Source organism: Numenius arquata, chromosome 6, assembly GCF_964106895.1.
Source record: "Numenius arquata chromosome 6, bNumArq3.hap1.1, whole genome shotgun sequence".
Lineage (NCBI taxonomy): Eukaryota > Metazoa > Chordata > Aves > Charadriiformes > Scolopacidae > Numenius > Numenius arquata.
This window is the reverse complement of record NC_133581.1, coordinates 2,345,199-2,364,788: the sequence shown is the minus strand read 5'-3', so window position 1 is coordinate 2,364,788 and position 19,590 is coordinate 2,345,199. Positions and strand designations below refer to the sequence as shown.

At 49.1% G+C, this 19,590-nt stretch overlaps 1 protein-coding gene across 1 annotated transcript; it reads right to left on the bottom strand.

The window, feature by feature from the left end:
- Nucleotides 1-271: 271 nt before the first annotated feature.
- FTH1 (ferritin heavy chain 1) lies at nt 272-18,296 on the bottom strand. Its single transcript, XM_074149626.1, has 7 exons — nt 18,197-18,296; nt 16,980-17,059; nt 16,092-16,126; nt 4,647-4,794; nt 2,577-2,723; nt 1,672-1,797; nt 272-615 (listed from the first exon to the last, which is right to left on the bottom strand). Exons 4-7 carry the CDS (start codon nt 4,755-4,757, stop codon nt 451-453), a joined length of 549 nt encoding a protein of 182 aa, XP_074005727.1. The 5' UTR covers nt 4,758-4,794; nt 16,092-16,126; nt 16,980-17,059; nt 18,197-18,296; the 3' UTR covers nt 272-450.
- Between the last annotated feature and the right edge of the window lie 1,294 nt (nt 18,297-19,590).

Below are 19,590 nucleotides of genomic sequence, written 5' to 3'. Positions count from 1 at the left end.
CCTTCCTTTCCTTGCGCATTCATCACAGCCACAGCTTCGGTGGTAAAGGCATCTAAAAGACAACTTTAGTCACTGTAGCAATTCCTGCAGTCGATCCCACTGGATTGGGAAAAAAAAAAAAAGTAGTAATTTCTATAAAAAAAAAAAACCAGTAAGTAAAACCTGACCCCTCTAATATTACTCCTTCATCCATGTCCAACTTCAGAGGGCTGCCACAACAGATGGAGCACAATCTGTTCAGGCCTCTCGCTCCCGAGAGAAACAGAAAAAGCCAACTTGAACCAAGTCACTTTATTGGATGGAGGGCAATACACAAAACACAAGAGAAAATAGGGGTGATATTTGGTACAGAGTATGAGAACTGTTTATCTAGATAGCTGAAGATGCATGCATGGCTGGACAGTAAGTAGGAGTCCCACTGAAACCCACAGGGTGGCTCCTGGCAAGACTTCAGCTCTCATTGTCACTGTCCCCGAGGGTGTGCTTGTCAAAGAGGTACTCTGCCATCCCATATTTTGGTGCCCCCATCTTCCGCAGGTTGGTCACATGGTCACCCAGCTCTTTGATGGATTTCACCTGTTCATCCAGGTAATGAGTCTCAATGAAGTCACACAACTGAAAGGGAGACAAGAGTTTAAAATTTAAAAATTTAGGCCCAGGCACAGCTTATCCTGCTGAAGCAGCATCTGAAATCCTACCAATCCTCCCTAGGGTAAGGAGAAGACACAGAATGACAATTTTAAAGCTGCAGAAGATGCCCAAGAGGAAGAAGCCTTTAGTTTTGCCTCAGCAATCCCAGAACAAGACAGAGTGGGGCAGGCTTATCTAGAAACATTCGCTCTACAACCTTGTAAGACAAATGTCAGCTCAGGAAGCCTCTCCTCTTCCTCACTACAGGGAGCAACAGGCAAGTTCCTGAACAGATTTAGAAGCCCCCACTGCACAGCACTTGAATTCATGACCATGAGGATTTACACCTGTAGAATGGTCCAGTTAAGTTCTTGGGTTTTTTGGTTTTGTTTTCATTTTGTGGTTTTGTTTTTTTTGTCTTGTTTTTTTTTTTTTTAAGAAGTCCCTTTAAGTTACACAGGACACTTCCAAGAGTGATTTGGACAGCTGTTAATCTCTTTCTGGTGGTAAGAGGCCTCAATCCAGCTTTGCCAGTAACTTCCATCTGTGATAAAACCTGTATTTTCACCATCTTCTGAAGTGTCAGGGCTTTTCAAACTTTGACAGTCACTTTGGAATGTTATGACAGCCCTACAGGCACCCAGTGGTTTAAAGAACTCATCCCTCACAGAAAAGAGCCTTCTTCATAGAGCTTAATACACATCTTCTCTTCAGAATGCTGTTCGTATGAGTGTTCTTTGCTCCCAAGAGCAACAGAAGGGTTTGAACAAAGCGATGCACCCGCCATTCTGTAAGGCAGGCCCCAACCACCCTCACACGCTGCAACTGATCCTCCTGGAGAAAGATAGCAATAATCCTACCCGATGGCTAAGGTACAGGCTGACACCTGGGCCCTTCCCTTTGGAAAGGCTACAATACCACCTCACACCCTTTTTTCACCTTCAGGGACAGCAGGGGCACACAACTCACCCCTAAACCCACACAGACACATACAAGCCCCCTCATTGCAGGGCCACATCCTCAGCTTCAGCATCTACTTACGTGTGGGTCATTCTTTTCAGTTGCCAATTTGTGCAGTTCTAACAGTGACTGGTTCACATTCTTCTCCAGGTGCAGGGCACACTCCATTGCAGTCAGTCCATTCTCCCAGTCATCACGATCTGGCTTCTAGAAGGGGAAGGCACACAACAATATTTTCCTCTAAGTACCCACAGACCATTAGGGAGCAAAGTCTTTTAGATCAGTCTCAAAACCTGTTTAGACCAAGTTCAGGCATTTAGGTACCTTCAAAAACTTGGTGGACACACAGAGCACTCCGAACAGAACTGAATGCATGCTCCAAATCCCAGACCTGTCCCCATCCCCTCATGTTATGTCCTCTGAACTCTTGTAGAGAAGACAGCTACTAGAGCTATTTTCTTCTCCCTCACACTCACTTTGTTTGCCATTTTCCCCATGAAGAGTTGTCCTGCATTAAACTGTCCCTACAACATTGCTTACTTTCTGCTGTTTTGAATAATCTAAAGTGACTTTAAGAAAACTATGAAATCTGCTTGTTAAGGCTCACTACAAATTGAAAACTTGAGATTTCCTGTTCCCATGGCAAGCAGGTCAAGAGTTCTCTACAAAACAGTGCAGAGAACAGAGAGGGCTCTTATTAAATTTAGGGTAAATGAATCAGTTGTGTTCTGGTTACCCTCACCCCACAGCAAACCACCTAGTGTTAAGCATCCTCTTCTTACCAGGAAGTACTTTTAATTAGTCGATCAGCACAAATTATCAAATTACTACACATCTCTAGACTGTGGGCAAAGTGCCACATGCAGATCACAGCAATGCGGTACGCTTATCTACTGTCAGCTGCTGCTCCTGCTGGGAGAGGACACACAGGGAAATTTGTCCCCTTCCAGCCTGAAGGCAGGCAAACCCACAGTTCCACTCCTCACCTTGATGTCCTGCAAGAAGATGCGTCCACCCCTCTGATTCTGTAGCTTCATCAGTTTCTCAGCATGCTCACGTTCCTCATGGGACTGATGCAGGAAGTACTTGGCAAAGTTTTTCAGAGCAACATCATCCCGATCAAAATAGTAGGACTGCAAAATAAGAATTCATACGCTCAAAACCCCAAGCCTGACTCCAGCAGTCACACAAAGCCAAGTCCATGTTGTGACTTCCGCTATGTCCCCTATCAGCCCTACTTCAAGATGGCTGGAGTCCAAGCTAAGGCTAACAGTAGCACTGACGACAGCAAGGCAGCGTCGCAAAACTCTCCCCTTAGTAGCAAGTTAGATTTTCCTGACTAGGATTAAGTTTTAACATGTATCCCTACCATGAACACAAATAAATGGTATTTGTGGTTCAGTTCTGAAGATACTAAAGACCCCACAGATACCTGTTCTTCTGAGCACCACTCAAATGCTTTAAACACAGCAGACTTGAAAAGCCTTTTTAAAAAAGAGAAATCTTCCCTGCTCCCTTTGTTTGCCTGAGTTTGTTTACAATAATCACAGTCAAGGTTCTGCCTTGCAACATCAGTTAAGAGCAGCCAAGAACTTTAAATACATTTGCAATAAAGCTCCCATGCTTCCCTAGGCTTATCAGGGATTAGACTAAGAGGTACACTTTCTACTTTAGAGAAAAAAAAATTACTACCACATTTAAAAGACAAAAAGGTAAGTTGAACTAAAATACATATTCAACAGCCAATACAAGGTCACTTATTTGAAAGCCTTAAAAAAACCTGTTACAGCAGTTAGAAGCCATCACACAGCTTGTTTGTTCTTTGGTCAGAGCCATTAGGCAGGACTCAATGGAAGGCTTTGTACTAACTGCCAGTTATTTACCAGACAAACTGCTACTGAATTCTCTGCTCTTAAACCAGCAGCTTGGAGGTTTCAAGGTAAGACACTGGTGCTTGTGTACCACTATCACCCACCAACGTAATTACATTCAGCTTGTAGCTCAGGTTCAGACCATCACAGTGACACAAAAGCAAGCTGTGAAGATCTACACCTGAATGCCACAACATACTACAGTGTCACTAAAAAGTCTCAAGTTACCAGCACGCCTAAAACACTAAGATTGCTGCACAGAGGTCAGAGCTGCTGTTTGGACCAAAGTTACTCATCTCAGCTATGGCTAAAATGGGAGCTTCGTGCCAAGTCAGGCATGTAAGCACAGCGCCAAGGAAACCACGGGTTCCTACCAATTCACTTCGAAAACCATGAACGAAAAACCATGCCTCAAGAGACAAGAACGCCTGTGGGAAAGGTGCCAATCATTTCGTTAGTCAACTCCTGCTATCCAGCCCAGCCCCAAGGGCAGAGCCGCTTGGAAGCTGCTGAGCTGTGCTGATAAGGAGTCCGCCAAGGGCAACGGACAGAGAGCAGTTAACGTGTAACTCAAGTTCGGCACCCAGATAAAGGAAAACACCTAGAGAAAACAAGCGGCCGCCCCACCCCCAAGGGAAGGCCGAGAACGCCCCAAAGGCAGAGGGGGGGGATGGTGGTGAAGGGGGGAAGGAGGAGGAGCGGGGCTGTGCCCGCAGGCACCTCCCCGGCTCTCGGGACTCCCCCCCCATCGCCAGCCGGTCAGGGTGTGTGTGGGGGCCCAGGCCGCTTCCCCCTGCGGAGCCCGCGAACCCCCTTCATCCCCCCTCCAATCTTAACACTCCGTGGGGACAGCCAGCCTCTGAGCTTCCCTCACGCAACTACCCCGCCCCCCAATACCCTCTCTCCCGCTTCCTCAGGCCTCACACAGAAGGTGCGACACTCCTTCCCCCTCCCCGGCTAGGCCCAGACACAAGGCAGGCCCAGATCCTCCTCAGGGGAGAGGCCACACCGGGTAGGCCCGCCTCCCCCCTGAGGCTGGCCTACCCCCCTCGCCCGTAGAATACCACTGTTCGCGGGTAGGCCCGAAGAGCCCTACCCTTCCCCACTATCAGGCCCCACGCCTATCCTAACACACAGGCCCCACACCGGAGAAGCCCTTAAGCAGACACCCCTCCCTTCGCTCACCATGCTGAGGTACACGTAGGAGGCGTAGAGCTCCAGGTTGATCTGGCGGTTGATGGCGGCTTCGCAGTCCTGGTGATAGTTCTGGCGCACCTGGGAAGGAGGCGCTGCCATGGCTCTGCCTTACGGGGTGAGTCGGTAGGTTCGACGGCTGTAGGAAGGGTATGTGGATATGTAGTAGCGGCGGGGGCGGCGGGCCCGAGCGCGGCCGGTTCCGTCCAAGCACTGTTGACGCAGGAACCCGCTCCGCTCCGCCTCGCCGACGCGCTGTGAGGGGCAGCCTCCCCGCGCCGCCCTTTTTATAGTGCCGCAGCGTCACCGCGCGCCCTGGCTCCGCCCCTTCCCTCCCCGCCCCGCTTCTGCTGGCCCAGCGTGACTCAGCACCTCCCCCGGCGGCGCGTGCCTCGGCACGCCCACACGCACCACCACCACCACCCCCCCCCCCCCGCGGGGCGGGGCCCGCGCGCGCCCCCTCAGAGTCCCGGCGGCCTTCCCTCAGCCGGCTCTGCTTTGGCTACTGCCGCAAAAATGCCCCTAAAAATACAAGAAACGGTCAATTAAAGCTAAAAATCCTCGTCTAGCCCGATGAGCCAGCCAAAGCCGAGCAGACAAACGCAGCGGAACGGTGCCCATCGCGCTTCAAAGGTATTAAGAGGCACCTGCAGCCATGGCCCGTGGTGGTTTCTGGTGGCCTGGGGAAGGAAGCGCGCTGGAGGTTAGCACCAGGCATGAGTAAAGGCACCGTGCACAAGAAGGACGGTGAGAAACTTAACATTTCCAGCAATGTGACCTTGTGGCCAAGAAGGCCAATGGTTTCCTGGCATTAAGGAGAGCGTGGCCAGCAGATCAAGGGAGGTCATCCTCCCTCTCTACTCTGCCCGGGTGAGGCCACATCTGGAGTACTGTGTTCAGTTCTGGGCTCCCCAGTTCAAGAAAGACAGGGAACTGCTGGAGAGAGGGCTACAAAGACGATTGGGGAGTGGAGCATCTCTTTGATGAGGAAAGGCTGAGAGACCTGGGGCTGTTCAGCCCGGGGAAGAGAAAACAGAGGATCTCATCAATGCTTATCGATATCTACAGGGTGGGTGTCAAGAGGATGGGGTCAGACTCTTCTCAATGGCGCCCAGTGACAGGACAAGAGGTAACGGGCACAAGTTGGAACACAGGAAATTCCGTCTCAACATGATGGAAAACTACTTTACTGTGAGGGTGCCAGAGCCCTGGAACAGGGTGCCCAGAGATGGTGCGGAGTCTCCTCTGGAGATATTCAAACCCCACCTGGATGAGTTCCTGTCCAGCCTGCTCTGGGTGACCCTGCTCCCTGCTTTGGCAGGGATAGACTAGATGGTCTCCAGAGGTCCTTTCCATCCCTGGCCATTCTGTGAGTTCTTGCCCTCTTGATTTGCTTGACGGTGAACTTTATGATAGGTCGGTTCAAACATAATGCCAAATAATAAATAAGTAATTGAGAAATCAAAGGTCAAATGGAAAAAACTAAGCCCTCTGATAATGAGATGATTATTTCAGCTGCTTTTAGTACTACCATAAGCATTCCGTTTGTGCGGTCATTTATTTTCAATAAACATTGGATTCTTTTACTTTCTGGTTTCTGAAATTGTAGGCAGATTATATGTGCAGCCTCGAGGGCTGGAAATGTCCTCCTTAAACTGAGATCATCCTGTAACATTGGGTTCCCAAAATCTTGATTTCTATTAAGCCAATGCTAATGTTGAAATTCATCAGAAATATTTCAAGTTACTGAGCCTCTAAACTCAGATTAAATGAATTTTCCTCTAACCAGTTCTTTCTACGAAGTTTTATTTGGTCTTTGAACCTTCCTGATAACGCGTGATTTCCCGTGTGTGACTGTCGGTGTGTAAAGGGCAGCGCAAGGCCAGTGACAGCAAAACAGCACTTTTTGAGGTGCTCTGGATGCCTGGCTTCCTTTGTTTTACCGTTTTCTGTGCTTCCCCAGCAGTTAACCATCAGAAGTAATTAAGGTCTATAAGTTAACGTGGGTCATACCTATCGCTTCAGCAGGCTGCCAGGTACATTTGAAATCTCATGTTCCCCTCCCACACATATGCTTATGTAAAAAAAAAAAAAAAAAAGTCATAACTGCTGGGCGGATTTGCATTACTGTTTTCTTACTGTGGTATTTTCTTTCACCAGCTTGCAGGAACCTCAGACAAACCTTGTGTTAGGCTGAAGAGGCTTAGGATTGTCCTCCTGAAGCATAGAGGCACGTATAACTTGACGTGTTGCAGAGTATGTTTCAGTGTTCCCCAGAGAATAACCTTAAACCTACAAAACACTAAACCATTTCTTTTATGTTATGTTTTCGTGCTCTCTTTCCACCTAACCTTTTTGCCTGGAACTATGAGAAGAAAGTTGCCCAGCAGCTTATAGATTGCAAGCTATTGCTGTTTATGTTTTTAAATTCTCATTACATTGTTCAACTGTGCAGCAGCACAAGTTTGTAAGCGACTGAACAAAAAGTCCATTAATGAACAGGAATATTTCCTCTCTAGTTCGGACAGCTTGTGCCACCCATGATTAAATATCCCTAAGATTGGGGAAGTCCTACAGGCTGCTTTCTGGATCAACTGCAAGTTGCACAATGCACATTGTCTCTGATGACAGCAGATTCACGTGGCCACACGCTGAGTTGTACAGCCATGCGTCATGATATCTCGGTGACCAACACGAGGAGTGTTTTGCACTCTGGTCTTGTAAGAGTTTAGGTTTAGCTACACCCGGACCTTTTCTGTTGATTGTGCAACTGACTTGCAAACTACCGTCCCATTATGGTTTAATTTTGACTTTTTTTACTGTTTTTAATTTCATACTGTTTTCCTACGGCTTGGGTTAAGCCTTCTTTTATCTTGTGCCTTTCTTCCTGAAGAATGCATTTACAAGCATTACCATAAAAGCGTTACCATACTCAGGCTGGACTTCCCATCAAATGACATTCCCATTCAGTAATTGTAAGCTCATTTTTTGCACCTGACAATGCTTTACACATTATTTCCTATCATACTATTTTCAGTAACTAATAGTTGCATGCCTGAGAATCATTCATTAAAATATTTCAATTAGAGGGGGAAGCCTGGCCTTACTCATGCAAATCCAATAGATTAAAGCTGTTGGTGTATGTGGGAAAAACGGACTAATAATCCAAATTACTTCTTTCACTACGCTTTTGCACACCAACATCTGCCCAGGGATGATCCACCCTCTCAGCAGAGCGCATGCCCAGCGTTACTTTGAATTCATGTCGGTTCTCAGCTGCTTTTGGTCTGAAGTGGAGGCAGGCTTCGTGCTGCCCAGAGGCAAAAATCAACATATTGTCTGCCTACACCAGCTTCAAATTGTTGAAGACAATCTCTTGTTTTCCCTTGGACAAGATCCCATCAGAAACAATGGCCCGAGCTCACTTGTTGTTTACAGCTCAGCTTTTCTACACCGAGCACAGCGCCCAACATCAGCCATCTTAGGGGCAGCAATGCTCAGCTTCCTCGTATGACAGCCGGAAAAGACAATTTAAGCACGAAAAATTAATCAGAGCTTCTCTGATGAACTTTTCCATATATATACAGAAGATGAGTAAGTCAGAGGGGATCTAGATGAAGAAAAATCCACCAAGACTCTGCGCACTCCTCGGCATTGTGGCACACACCGTGTGTGCGTGTAAGCACACGCATCTGTCCGTCTGTCCGAGGAAAACGGAGTCCCAGCCTGGGCCAACGGTAATTAGTTGTTCGTTTGGGAGCCCGGAGGGTGAAAGTTTCCATGACTCTTATACCCACTTTAATATCAGTCATACTGCCTGACCTGTGCCCTTCTTGTGCATCACCTTTCTAAATGATGGCCGTGATCTTAGAGCGGGCAGAAAACATGACTTTTCGACAGAAACTGGACAATATTTGCACAAAGTAAATTCTGGGCTTGTAAAAACAGAAGCCAGTTTTTTGTTGGTTTTTTTTTTGCTGATACAGTCCCTGAGCAAAAACTGAGCATGTGACTTGGGCATCCTGCTAAACCTTCAATGAGGGGGCTCCCTTGGTGTGAGCACAGAGCTCACTGTAGTTGGACAAGCCAGAATATTCAGGAATACACAACGTTTCATTTATCATCTGTGGAAATGGTTCCCCCTTAGCTTTAAAATGCTTCCTTTTTGCCATGCTGGTTAGAATAATAATAACAAATCTGAGTTAAAAAGCAACAATTGTTCCAATCCAGTAAGCAAGAGAGTGCTGAATATAAATACAGTAACCTCTTTTTTCTTTCCCAAAGCTCAAAGTCCTGTAAATAAGATAAACTGTGCATCCAGTCAAATATTTATTATGGAGAATTTCCATTCCACCCTTCAGCGTAATTCAGCTCACAGACTTTATGTAAACACAAAAGCAACCCTAAACTTGGCTCCAAGGTTGATCATGTGTCTGGAAACTTGACACTGATCTCAACTGGGAGTTTTTTTGAAAGCCGTTTACTAAAAACATCTGGGCTCCACTTGTTCCCTAAGATATCCTAAAAATGGAATCCCGATTAACTGCAAACTCCTCCTCTGGCTCCTCGGGCAAAAACATTGTGCAAATTTCTCAGTTGTTTCCTTCAGATGCCCAAATTTCTACATGTGGGAAACCCAGGTTTTAAGGCAATGGGTTTTCACTGGCTGCTTGCAGCATGGAATGCAAATGGCTGGGTTACGCGGAACTGCTAGTTCCTGGAAAAACACTCCTCGGACTGAAAGACAAAGGATATTTCAAGTTACTCTAGAAATTTTGCTTCGGAGACAACCAAACACTACACCATTCTGCTACAGGAAAAAAAGTCCCAAAGACAAAACAATCTGTAACTACAGGATTTTGTAGACACAAAATATAAAACCCGTTTTAGACAGACAAACATTTTCTAAGTTCTGTTACAGGGGTTTTTCTCTCTCTGGAACATTTTTGCACACAGTCAGGCTGAACAAATTGCCCCAGGAGATTTCAATTCTCTTTATTTTTTTTCAGAATACCCTTTTAATTAGATTTTTCTTCTTTGGCATGCCTCTAAAAATATGCTTAGAGGCAAGAGAGTGAGGAAGAGCACTGTTAATAATACAGTAATTCTGTCTGCCCGGTATGCCCAGAAGCAGAATTTGGTGAATTTACTGGCATGTAGCAGCCCCATTTAACCTAATTTCAAGCCTGACTCCTATATCTGTGACTGAAAAGCTCCAGCTCTGATCCCAGTGACAGCCTGGGCGCTGGGCGGACATACTGTAGCTTTCAGAAGCCAGATTTGCCAAGTTGCAAAAGCCAAAATTAATCGAATGTTGACATTCCACCCCAGGCCACAACCACAGCATTCGCTATACTGTCACCATCCTCTTGGAGGGTGATACCGCTTTTTTTCCCCCTCGTGGATTTAAAACCAAGGGGTGGAGGGTGGCTATCATTCTCAGTCCCTATTTCTGTTGTACTTAACTTTTTTTCCTCAAATACTGACAAGCTGGGGAAAAAACCCTGCGCTTATAAACAGAACCACCCAGTTAAAGTCAACAATTACAGGGAACTTTCTCGATACAGCAAAAAATCACCTCCTTCCTGTTAGGAGTTCCCCTGCCAGACACTGGTCAAGTATCGAAGCCTTCATGAATGATCAGGCAGCTTTCGTTCCGAGTAGGATACACAGGAGAAATGCCCTTTTTTTTTTTAAAGAGGAGGTTTCATTTTGGAAGCTGTGAATGAGATAAAAGTTTAAAAGGATGTCTCTGTATCTCTCTATATCCCCTCTGTCCCTCAGGCTGGCAGCCGAGGCCATCGGCTAACGTTGTGAGGATGCAGAACAGGCACCCAGGCTGGAGCTGGCAGGCGAACGGCCCTACACCCGGCCCCACGTGTGACACAGGGACCTCACCTGCTCCCAGCAGAGTGTCACAGCGCGCCGGAGGGTTATCGAGCAGAAATAACTGGTAGCAATTCACTTGGTCAGCGAGAGACAGAGGCTGGAGGTGGAATAAGGCAGCAAGACAGGGGAGCTGAGGTGGAACCATGCAGCTCTTTCAAAGCTTCCCATAAACCAGGCTGTCCATCTGCCAATCCGTGCTCATATTTGTAATTATTGCTCACCCCCCCAAAATGCCATTTTGACAGTTTGTGCAGCATCGAGTTTGAACAGACATCACAGCATCGCGCCTGTGAGAGTAGGTGGTGGTTGCTTTTATATTTAGCCAGACAGGCAAATTCTTTCAAGCACGATGAGAAGCAGCAAGCTTTTACAGGGAACTGGCGGTTAAAACACCAGCTTAAAGAACATGCACCAGCCTGATAAAGCACCAGCTCCACCACAAAAACAAGCAGTGGCCCATGTCATGATCTCTCTTGGGCAGAACATGCTGGGGGGGGGCACCTCCCAACTGCTGTTGTTGAGCAGGTCTCTCCAGGAACTTATTTCATGGCTTATTTAGAGGAAGTGACGAGATTAAATCATCTTAGTGGCTTAGAAGGACCGGAGGGATTTTATCTATTGAGGTGAAGCATGGGTTGGTGAGGACAAGTAGAGAGCAGAGGGCGTTTTCTGAGAGTCTGTGGGAGAAGCTGGTTCCTGTAAAGGGACACTGAAAACACCCGTGCGGTTTTTGCAGCTGAGATGCAGCCGCAACTCCGCAGGCACCACACGCACACCCCTCTGCACACCTTTCCCGCTGGGTGTTATTTCCTCCTGAGCCACGTCCAGCCCCTCACAATCAGGGCTAAAATACTTAAAAGCAGTTCAAGGGACTCAAGTTGGATCTGCTCCTACGCGTGCTACCCGTGGAGAAGCCAGCTCGTGTTGAAGTGTGGAGTATTTGTTCCCTCAAAGTCACCTCTGGATGAGCTGGACGTAGCTCCTGCCACAAGGCAGCAGCAGCTGGTGGGGAACAACGCACTGCTGCTTTCCGGGTGCTTCTGCCCCTCACGCTGAACTAACTGGGCAAAAGGAGAGCCAAGACCTTAGAACCTGGTTTTCCCTTTTCAAACTTATTCCACCACAGCATTTGTGGGGGGAAAAAAAAAACAAAAACCAAAAACCAACAATGGAACTGGACAGAGAGAGAAATAAAGTGGGGAAAATACATCAGCAGGCTCTACTGGGGCAAGACCTGACCTTGATATTAAAGCATAGGATCGGATATGAGGACCACATACATTGAAGAAGACTAGTCGTCGACTTCAACTCAGCAGATGTTGGACCGTGCCCACAGATAACAACATTTCAGCCGCCAGTAGAACAGTCAGAGAACAGGCCACCCGCTCCCTGCAGTCGGCTAGATAACACCGAAGGGCACCTACAGGCGCTGCTATAGCAAGGAGTACACAAACTCCCCAGCAATCACATCTGGCCGTTCCAGGCTGCAGCAGAAGCTGTGTTGGCAGATTCTGCTCAACAGACCGGGAAGAATCCTTAAACCCAGGGAGACCACTGGCCTCTCAAATCATGGGCATCAGCTAATGTTGGATTTGGAACATACTGGAAAGATACTCCCACTAAAAGCTGTTATTACGAGTCTCATGCGGTACCAAATGACGGCAGTCTGCAAAGCTCTCAGACTTTTCTAGGACAGCAGCCAGCTCCGTTTCAGGTTTAAGACAGCGGGAGGAATGCTCTGCCTGGTCTAAGGAATCAGTCCCTCCCCTCAGTTGCTCTAGGTGATGATGAGTAGACCTGTTCAGTCATGCATGGCCACACTGCCCAAAACCTGCCTAAATAAGCAGCGATGACCAAGACTGAAAACAGCAAATCAGGAACTTTCCAGACTCACAAGAAAAAAAAAACAACGAGATTTCCACTCCACATTTATTTAGCGCAGGCCGGAGCCCTTGCCTTTTGTTTGATGCTCTTGGTTGTTTCTAAAAGCCATTGTGAAGGGACACAACCCGCAGGACAGTGGTAGGGTAGGAGTAAAGCTACACCACGAAGCTGAAAGATCCCCAGAGCTTGAGGCTGTCAAAATGGGGAGACTGCAGTCCTCACCCAGACACAAACATACACCCCCATACACACCTTATTGCCTCTTTTCCCTGTCTCTAGCCACCCTTCTCACCCCACCACCACCTTCAGCGTTCATCAGGGTCTCTACAGGCCAGTTCAGCTCATGAACCTAGAAGAACACAGAAGAAGAAAAAATCAACCATTTTTGGCCAGTTTCTAGGGTTGGCTTGGCCAGTGGAGGGCTCTAAAGTCAAGTGCAGAGCGGAGGACAGCAGGTTGTTTGAGGAGTTCAAGCATTCAGGTTATGCCTTCATGCTGAGGTGGGTGAGGGGGTGCTGGCCGAGCTCCGGAGCAATGGGAAGCAGAAATGGAGGGGGGGGAGAAGAAGAGAGAAGTGAATTGCTTCAAATGCCACAGCCAGACCCCTCAGAACGAGTATAGACCCTTCCTGAAAGCAAAGGGTGCTTCCTCACCCCTGCCGTGGCCAAGCCGTTTGTTCCCAAAACTGCATGGGCTGTAAATCCTGTGCCTAATTTGTTCCATGTAACTTCCTGTTTAGACAAGCCATCTGAATTTCTGCTGCCTGTCATGATCCCACCAGAACTCCTCCGCAAATGAACTGAAAGTTCTCAGTGTGTGTGTGTGTGCGCACAACAAAAGGGGAGGCAACCACAGCCTTGCTCACAGGGATCAGGCGGTGCAGGGCTCTGAGGTAGCAGGGTTAGGACCTTCGGTGCTGCAGGGCAGGTGGAGATGGGACACACCGAGGAGACTGCTCACAGATTCAGAGGGACCCTCCTCAGAGAGGGACTCGTGCTGAAACGGCAAAAGCATTAACACCTAGAACTTGGCCAAGATGCCAGGGTACTAAGAAGCAGTGAAAATGTTAAATCAGGCCCAAAAGGGAAGCGGCTGGTAATGAGTTCTCTTACAAAGCGTCAGGAGGTGCAGATTGAGCAACGGGGCTGACATCAGCTAAAATAACAGGACGGTGGAGGGAGCGGCTCAGATGCTAAACCATGCGGATGTTACTTAGGTCACCATGTAAAACACAATTTCTGATTGGGAAGAAAAAAATAAGCCAGAATTGCAGCATTGTTACTTAATCCAAGAAACTTTGTCATTACGGTTGAGCATGAACTGGCTCAGCATGACCACACAAAAAAACTACCAGCCTTTTACTGGAAATCGTAAGCGACTGCATCCTTAGCCACAACAAGGCTTAACTAGCAGTGAAAACCACCTGACAAAGGCAATTCCTACTTCTTTCCCTGCTCCTATAGCTTCACTGTAGCAGAGATTCCCTGGAGAAGACGCTGTGTCGAGTCCAGGCCCTTGCCCAGCGAGGAATACTCAGCCCAGCCCTGGCTCACTCCTTATCCCGAGTGCCTCACTTCCAGAAGCACGGGTCAAACGGATTTGCCATCAGACCTCGTGCTTATTTAACTCCTGCCCTTATCACGCTCCCCTTTGATCAGTCAGGTCAGATCTGCAGACAAGGGAAAGGCCCCGTTAAAAAAAAACAAAACAAAACAAAACAACTTTGGGTCAAAGATACCCCATGAGCCAGAACTGCCCACGTATTCTTTGCCAGGAATTATGACTGGCCCGAACAGCAAACAAGGGATATTTGCTGATCCTGCTGTTGAGCCACGGAGTAGCATTAGGTCAGCACATGAGTCCCTGCACAACATCTCCACCATTTCTCTAGCTTCTTTAATTTGCCCAGAAGCTCACTTGTTAAGAAAAGCCTGTGCTTACTCTCTGCTTTCTTCACTTTTTTATATACTTTGGATTCACTAGGGTCTCCCGCCCCACCCCGTAAATATGAACATTTCAAGAGGAACATGGTGGACTATGGTTGTCAGCCTAGTAAAGGAAAGACAAACATCCACTCCCAGTGTTTTCCACTGTAAACGCTTTTCCTTTGCATCATCAGCTTAGTCCTGCCTGCAAGGCCCTGTATCATCACAAATTTCCTCGGATGGGAAGGGTTCAATACCTTCTTGCTCTGCTCTAGAGGCCAGAAAAGCAGCTGGATCCAGAAGTGGCTCAGGACAGGAGAAAGGAGAACTTCCTAAACTACGTCAACCTGAACTGGCCCATAGTCACATCGCAGCAACGCAACGGCGCAGAGGCCTGCAATAACAGAGCTGACAAGCCAGGAACACAGCTGGAAATTGAAGAGAAGAGGGAAGGGGACTGAGAATCTGTTTCTGCAGCCGCATCCAGCCTAAGGAACGCCAGAGACTGAGGAAGGGGAAGAGAAAGTGACACCATCGTTACTTTAGATCAACTGGAAACTTTCTTTTCTGGTACTGAGTCCTTCAGAAGTGCCTTCTTCCAGACAGTTCTACCCCTTTCCCCATATCACTTCCAACCATAATCAGACAGACCTCTTTTTGTCCCCATCAGGTTCTGCTTTCCTCTTATGTGGGACTATCAGGATTGAGCAACAGCACCTACAGAAAGCAGCCAGGCCCTAAAGGCTAGGAATTGGGAAGCAGATACAATCTCTTCCTGATCAGCACGAGACCTTTATTCATCTTCCTCCTTGAGAAGGAGATAGCATTTCATTTTACGGCAACGTGTTTTCATCTGACGTCTGCAGTAACCAAGAAAGGCACCATTCATTTGCCAAGAGAAAATTTTAAAAAGCATCTTTTTTCACCTTTGAAAACTAAGAGACCGTCCTTGCGTTACACCACAAGTCACGGGGATATGTGAAAGGTTACAGCCCTCGGCTTCAATTTCAGAGCTCTGTTGTCTTGCGAAGAATGCGGTCCTTTAAAAACCTTTCTGGGAAGATTTCAGAAACTTGGTTAACATTTCCATCTCGCTTACAGCACCAGGATTACAGTCAACAGCTAGCACACTGAGAAATTGGTCAGGACTCCCACTATCCCTCCTCCTCCCATTTCAACCCCTCCCCCCCCAAAACATGGAGATTTAAGAGAATTTGGGGGAGGGAGGGAGGGAGGAAAGACAACAGAAAGCTGCCAACTGCCAGCGGTGCCTTCCAGCATCATTACCGTTTGCATTGCTGACACACCTGCCTAATCCTGTCATCGTAAAGCAAGAAAGCTCATTTTTCCCTATAAGTACTTTCCACTTTGTTGGTCTTCATATACATTAGCTCTGCTTCCTCAAGCTGTACGACTGTGTCAGAACTCATCTGAGTCTCCTTCCCCTCAGCAGAGCCAATCCTGAGTGACAGTTCCGCCTCGTCCGACTGCCGAAGGCGGGATGTAACACTGGGGCATTTCCCTGCTCTCAAGCCCACGCCAGCCTGTGACCCAGAGCTCCTCCAGCTCGACGTGACCTCCGCTTGCCGTCACAACAAGCAAGCGTGCCCCACCAGCCAGCGGGGCTAAAGCAAGCCACCAAGCCCTCAGGTGGCCACGTACATACGGTCCCTTCGCAGCGGGTGACCCCCGCTGTGAGCTGACAGGTGCCCCTTTCGACTGTCACACACACACTTACTGTCAGGCGCGCTCACTCCTTCTTCAGGCTCAGCCCTTGTTTTCCCACAGCGGAGTTGCAGGCGTCATATTTTATAAAAACAAGTAATTTAATTAGACGGTACAGCAGTGTTATGGTTTGAGAGAACCCATAACAATCTATTGTCGTTACACAATTATTCTATCACCCGATGACCCTTCCCAACCCGGAAAGGGGAATCGGGGAACACAAAGAAACACAAGGGTTGAAATATAAATAGATTTAATAGACTAAGACTAAATAATTAACAATAATACTAAAGAACTAGTATTAATGCCGATACTGATATAAGATATACAGAAATTATACTCAGCTGACTATATCAGCAGGAAGCTGTGCACTCCCAGCAGGGACAGCAAATGTGGGACACTGCGAGCGCAGTGGCTTCAGGAGGAAGGGAAGGGCTCAGGGCTCCGGCACCGGGGCAAGGAGTTGTCTGGACCCGCCGCCATCAGGGAGAGAGCCAGCTACGCAGCAAACTTTTCTAATTTATATTGAATGTGACGTTCATGGTATGAAATAATCCTGTTGGCCAGCCTGGGTCAAATGCCCAGGCCTCGCTCCTCCTTGTCCCTGCACCTGGCAAGGCTCGAAAACACTGAAACCTTGAGTCCCACAGAGCCTGGCTGGCTGTAAAGTGAATATTTTCACAAATTCAGACACTAGAGTCTTCTAAAAGTGCAGTTTTCCCCAGCATTAGAAGAAAAATTAGTCTCGCATCTCTCAACCCAGGACAAGCAGTAGGGTTGGGTGCCTCCAGAAAGGGGGGGAACCTCAAAGAAACCCCTGGGGAATTATACCCCTGCCATCCCCTCACGCCCCGGTCACACCTCTTTTAGTTCAATGGTCATTTTTGGTCTGGGGTCTTACCTTGACTGCTCTTATGGATTTGCAGGCTCTGCTGGACCCTCCTGATCTTCTGGTTTATGCTTCTTGTGCGCCTGCGCTCACTGGTGGAATCATGGAATGGTTTGGGTTGGAAGGGACCTTAAAGATCACCCAGTTCCACTCACCTGCCCTGGGTAGGGACACCTCCCACCAGACCAGGCTGCTCAAAGCCCCATCCAGCCTGGCCTTGAACCCCTCCAGGGACAGAGCATCTACGTGGGGCACTGAAAAATCCCAGACTTAGGGAAAACAGTACCAAAACATCATAGAATCAGAATCGTCCAGGTTGGAAGAGACCCTTGGGATCAACGAGTCCAACCATCTACCCTACACTACAAAGTTCTCCCCTATACCATATCCCCCAACACCACATCTAAACGGCTCTTAAACACATCCAGGGATGGTGACTCAACCCCCTCCCTGGGCAGCCTGTTCCAATGCCCGACCACTCTTTCTGTGAGAAATTCTTTCCTAATGTTCAGTCTAAACCCACCCTGCTGGAGCTTGAAGCCGTTCCTTCTCGTTCTGTCATTAATTACCTGTGCGAAGAGACCAGCACCGACCTCTCTACAGTGTCCTTTCAAGTAGTTGTAGAGAGTGATGAGGTCTCCCCTCAGCCTCCTCTTCCTCACACTAAACAGTCTCAGCTCCTTCAACCGCTCTTCATAGGATCTGTTTTCCAGGCCCTTCCCCAGCTTTGTTGCCCATCAGTGTGTTATCAACATTTATTTATTTTTTTTTCCTTATACTAAAAGACTAAACACAGCACTGTGCCAGCTGGGAGGAAAATTAACTAAGAAAATTAACTCTATTACGGCCTAAAGGCTTCGGCAAATCCAGCTCCTCGTGCTCAGTGAAGCTGGGCAAACAGCACAAATCACTGCACGTTACAACCCTACAGTAATTTATTCTAATTAAAACTTACATACTTAAGCCAGACAACTAATCTCTCTCAACGGGAACCAGAAACCAGCACCCACCCCCTCACCCCGAGAGGACCGGGGGTAGGGTCTTGCCAGGCCGGGCAAGCGGGAACCACCACAGCACCAGGCCTCATCCCAACCCCGGCAGCACCGGGCCCCGTTACCAGCCCAGCCCCCGGGTCCGGTCCGGCCCAGCCCAGCCCAGCCCGGCCCGGCCTCCCTCCAGGCAGCAGCGGGGTAGCTCGGAGCAGGCCTGGAGCTCGTTACGGAACTCACACGTAGGGTGGATGGAATCCCCCGGTGTGGTCCGCTGGGGGGCCCGGGCCTGCGCGGAGCCGCCACCGGGGGGCGCCCCGCTCTGCGCTGCCGCCGCGCGGCCGGCTGGGGGCGCTGCCGGCAGAGGCGCGCCCAGCTGAGCCAATCAGAGGGCTGCGTGCTCGGGGCAGGGCGGGGCGCATGCGCCGACGCCCCGAAGCATGCTGGGAGTTGTAGTCCCCAGGGCCGTGCCCCCTCTCCCCTCCCCGCAACCGCTTCCGGGGTCTGTGGGGAGCCCTCCACGGTGCGGCGGGGTGCTATGGACGGGCTGAGGCGTACAAACCTCTCCTCAGAGTCGCTAGGGGACCTGCAGGGTATTTTCCGGCACACCCCCTGGTGCGGCCGGGTGCCCTCCCGGCGTTGCCATGGGGATCAGGCCTCAGTGTCGCGGAGTGATGACGATGCCGCGGCGCCGCGGGGCATGCTGGGAAGCGTAGGCCGTGGAGCCGTTCTGAGGTGGTGGCGGCTGTGCTGCTGCCCGACAAACCTCCGCCTGAGGCCGGGGCAGGAGGGCCGGGGCAGCTCCCAGCGCCCGGGCTCTGCTTTCCCAGTGAGGGGCCCCTCAGCAGCCGGCCGGGCCCCGGGCTGCCCCGTGGAGGGAGCTCAGCCAGGGGGACGCACCCCCGGCTGATGTTTATTGGGTAGTTGTCCCGGTTTGAGGTAAAACAACCAATTTTCTCTTCAGGAATTTTACTTTTTTAGCTAAGCCTCTTCTAACTACCTAAACTCTCTGAAATTAGCAGCATATTGTGCAAAAATTGTTCGCTCTCAGGGCGGTAAGACCTGATTATACCAGGGAATGGTATGCAGGGAGGCTCCTGCTTATACTTACTGCTATAAGAGCCAAGGTCACCTCGCGTTGTTTTTGCCTCGTTGGAGGGCTGGAAGAGGAAAAACATAGAGGGGTGGCACCTGTGGGGAGGAGGGGACAGGACAGGGGACTCCAAACTGATCAACAGGGTGTTCCATCCCATTGGCATCACGCTCGGTATAAAAGCTGAGTGACCAAAGGCTCATTCTCTTCCTTCAATGGGCGGTGTCCGAGGAGGACTCTGTTCATCTGCCTTTGATCCTGATCCACTCTATGATCCATGCGTTTCTGACTGCAGTTCCGGAATCCAGTTCCCCTCCTCGCTGAGTCACACAGAATCACAGAATGATACGGGGTTGGAAGGGACCTCTGGAGATCATCTAGTCTAACCTGCCAAAGCAGGTCCACCCAGAGCAGGTCCCATAGGAACGTGTCCAGGCGGGTTTGGAATGTCTCCAGAGATGGAGACTCCACCACCTCTCTGGGCAGCCTCTTCCAGGGCTCTGCCACCCTCAAAGTAAAGAAGTTCCTCCTCATGTTTAGG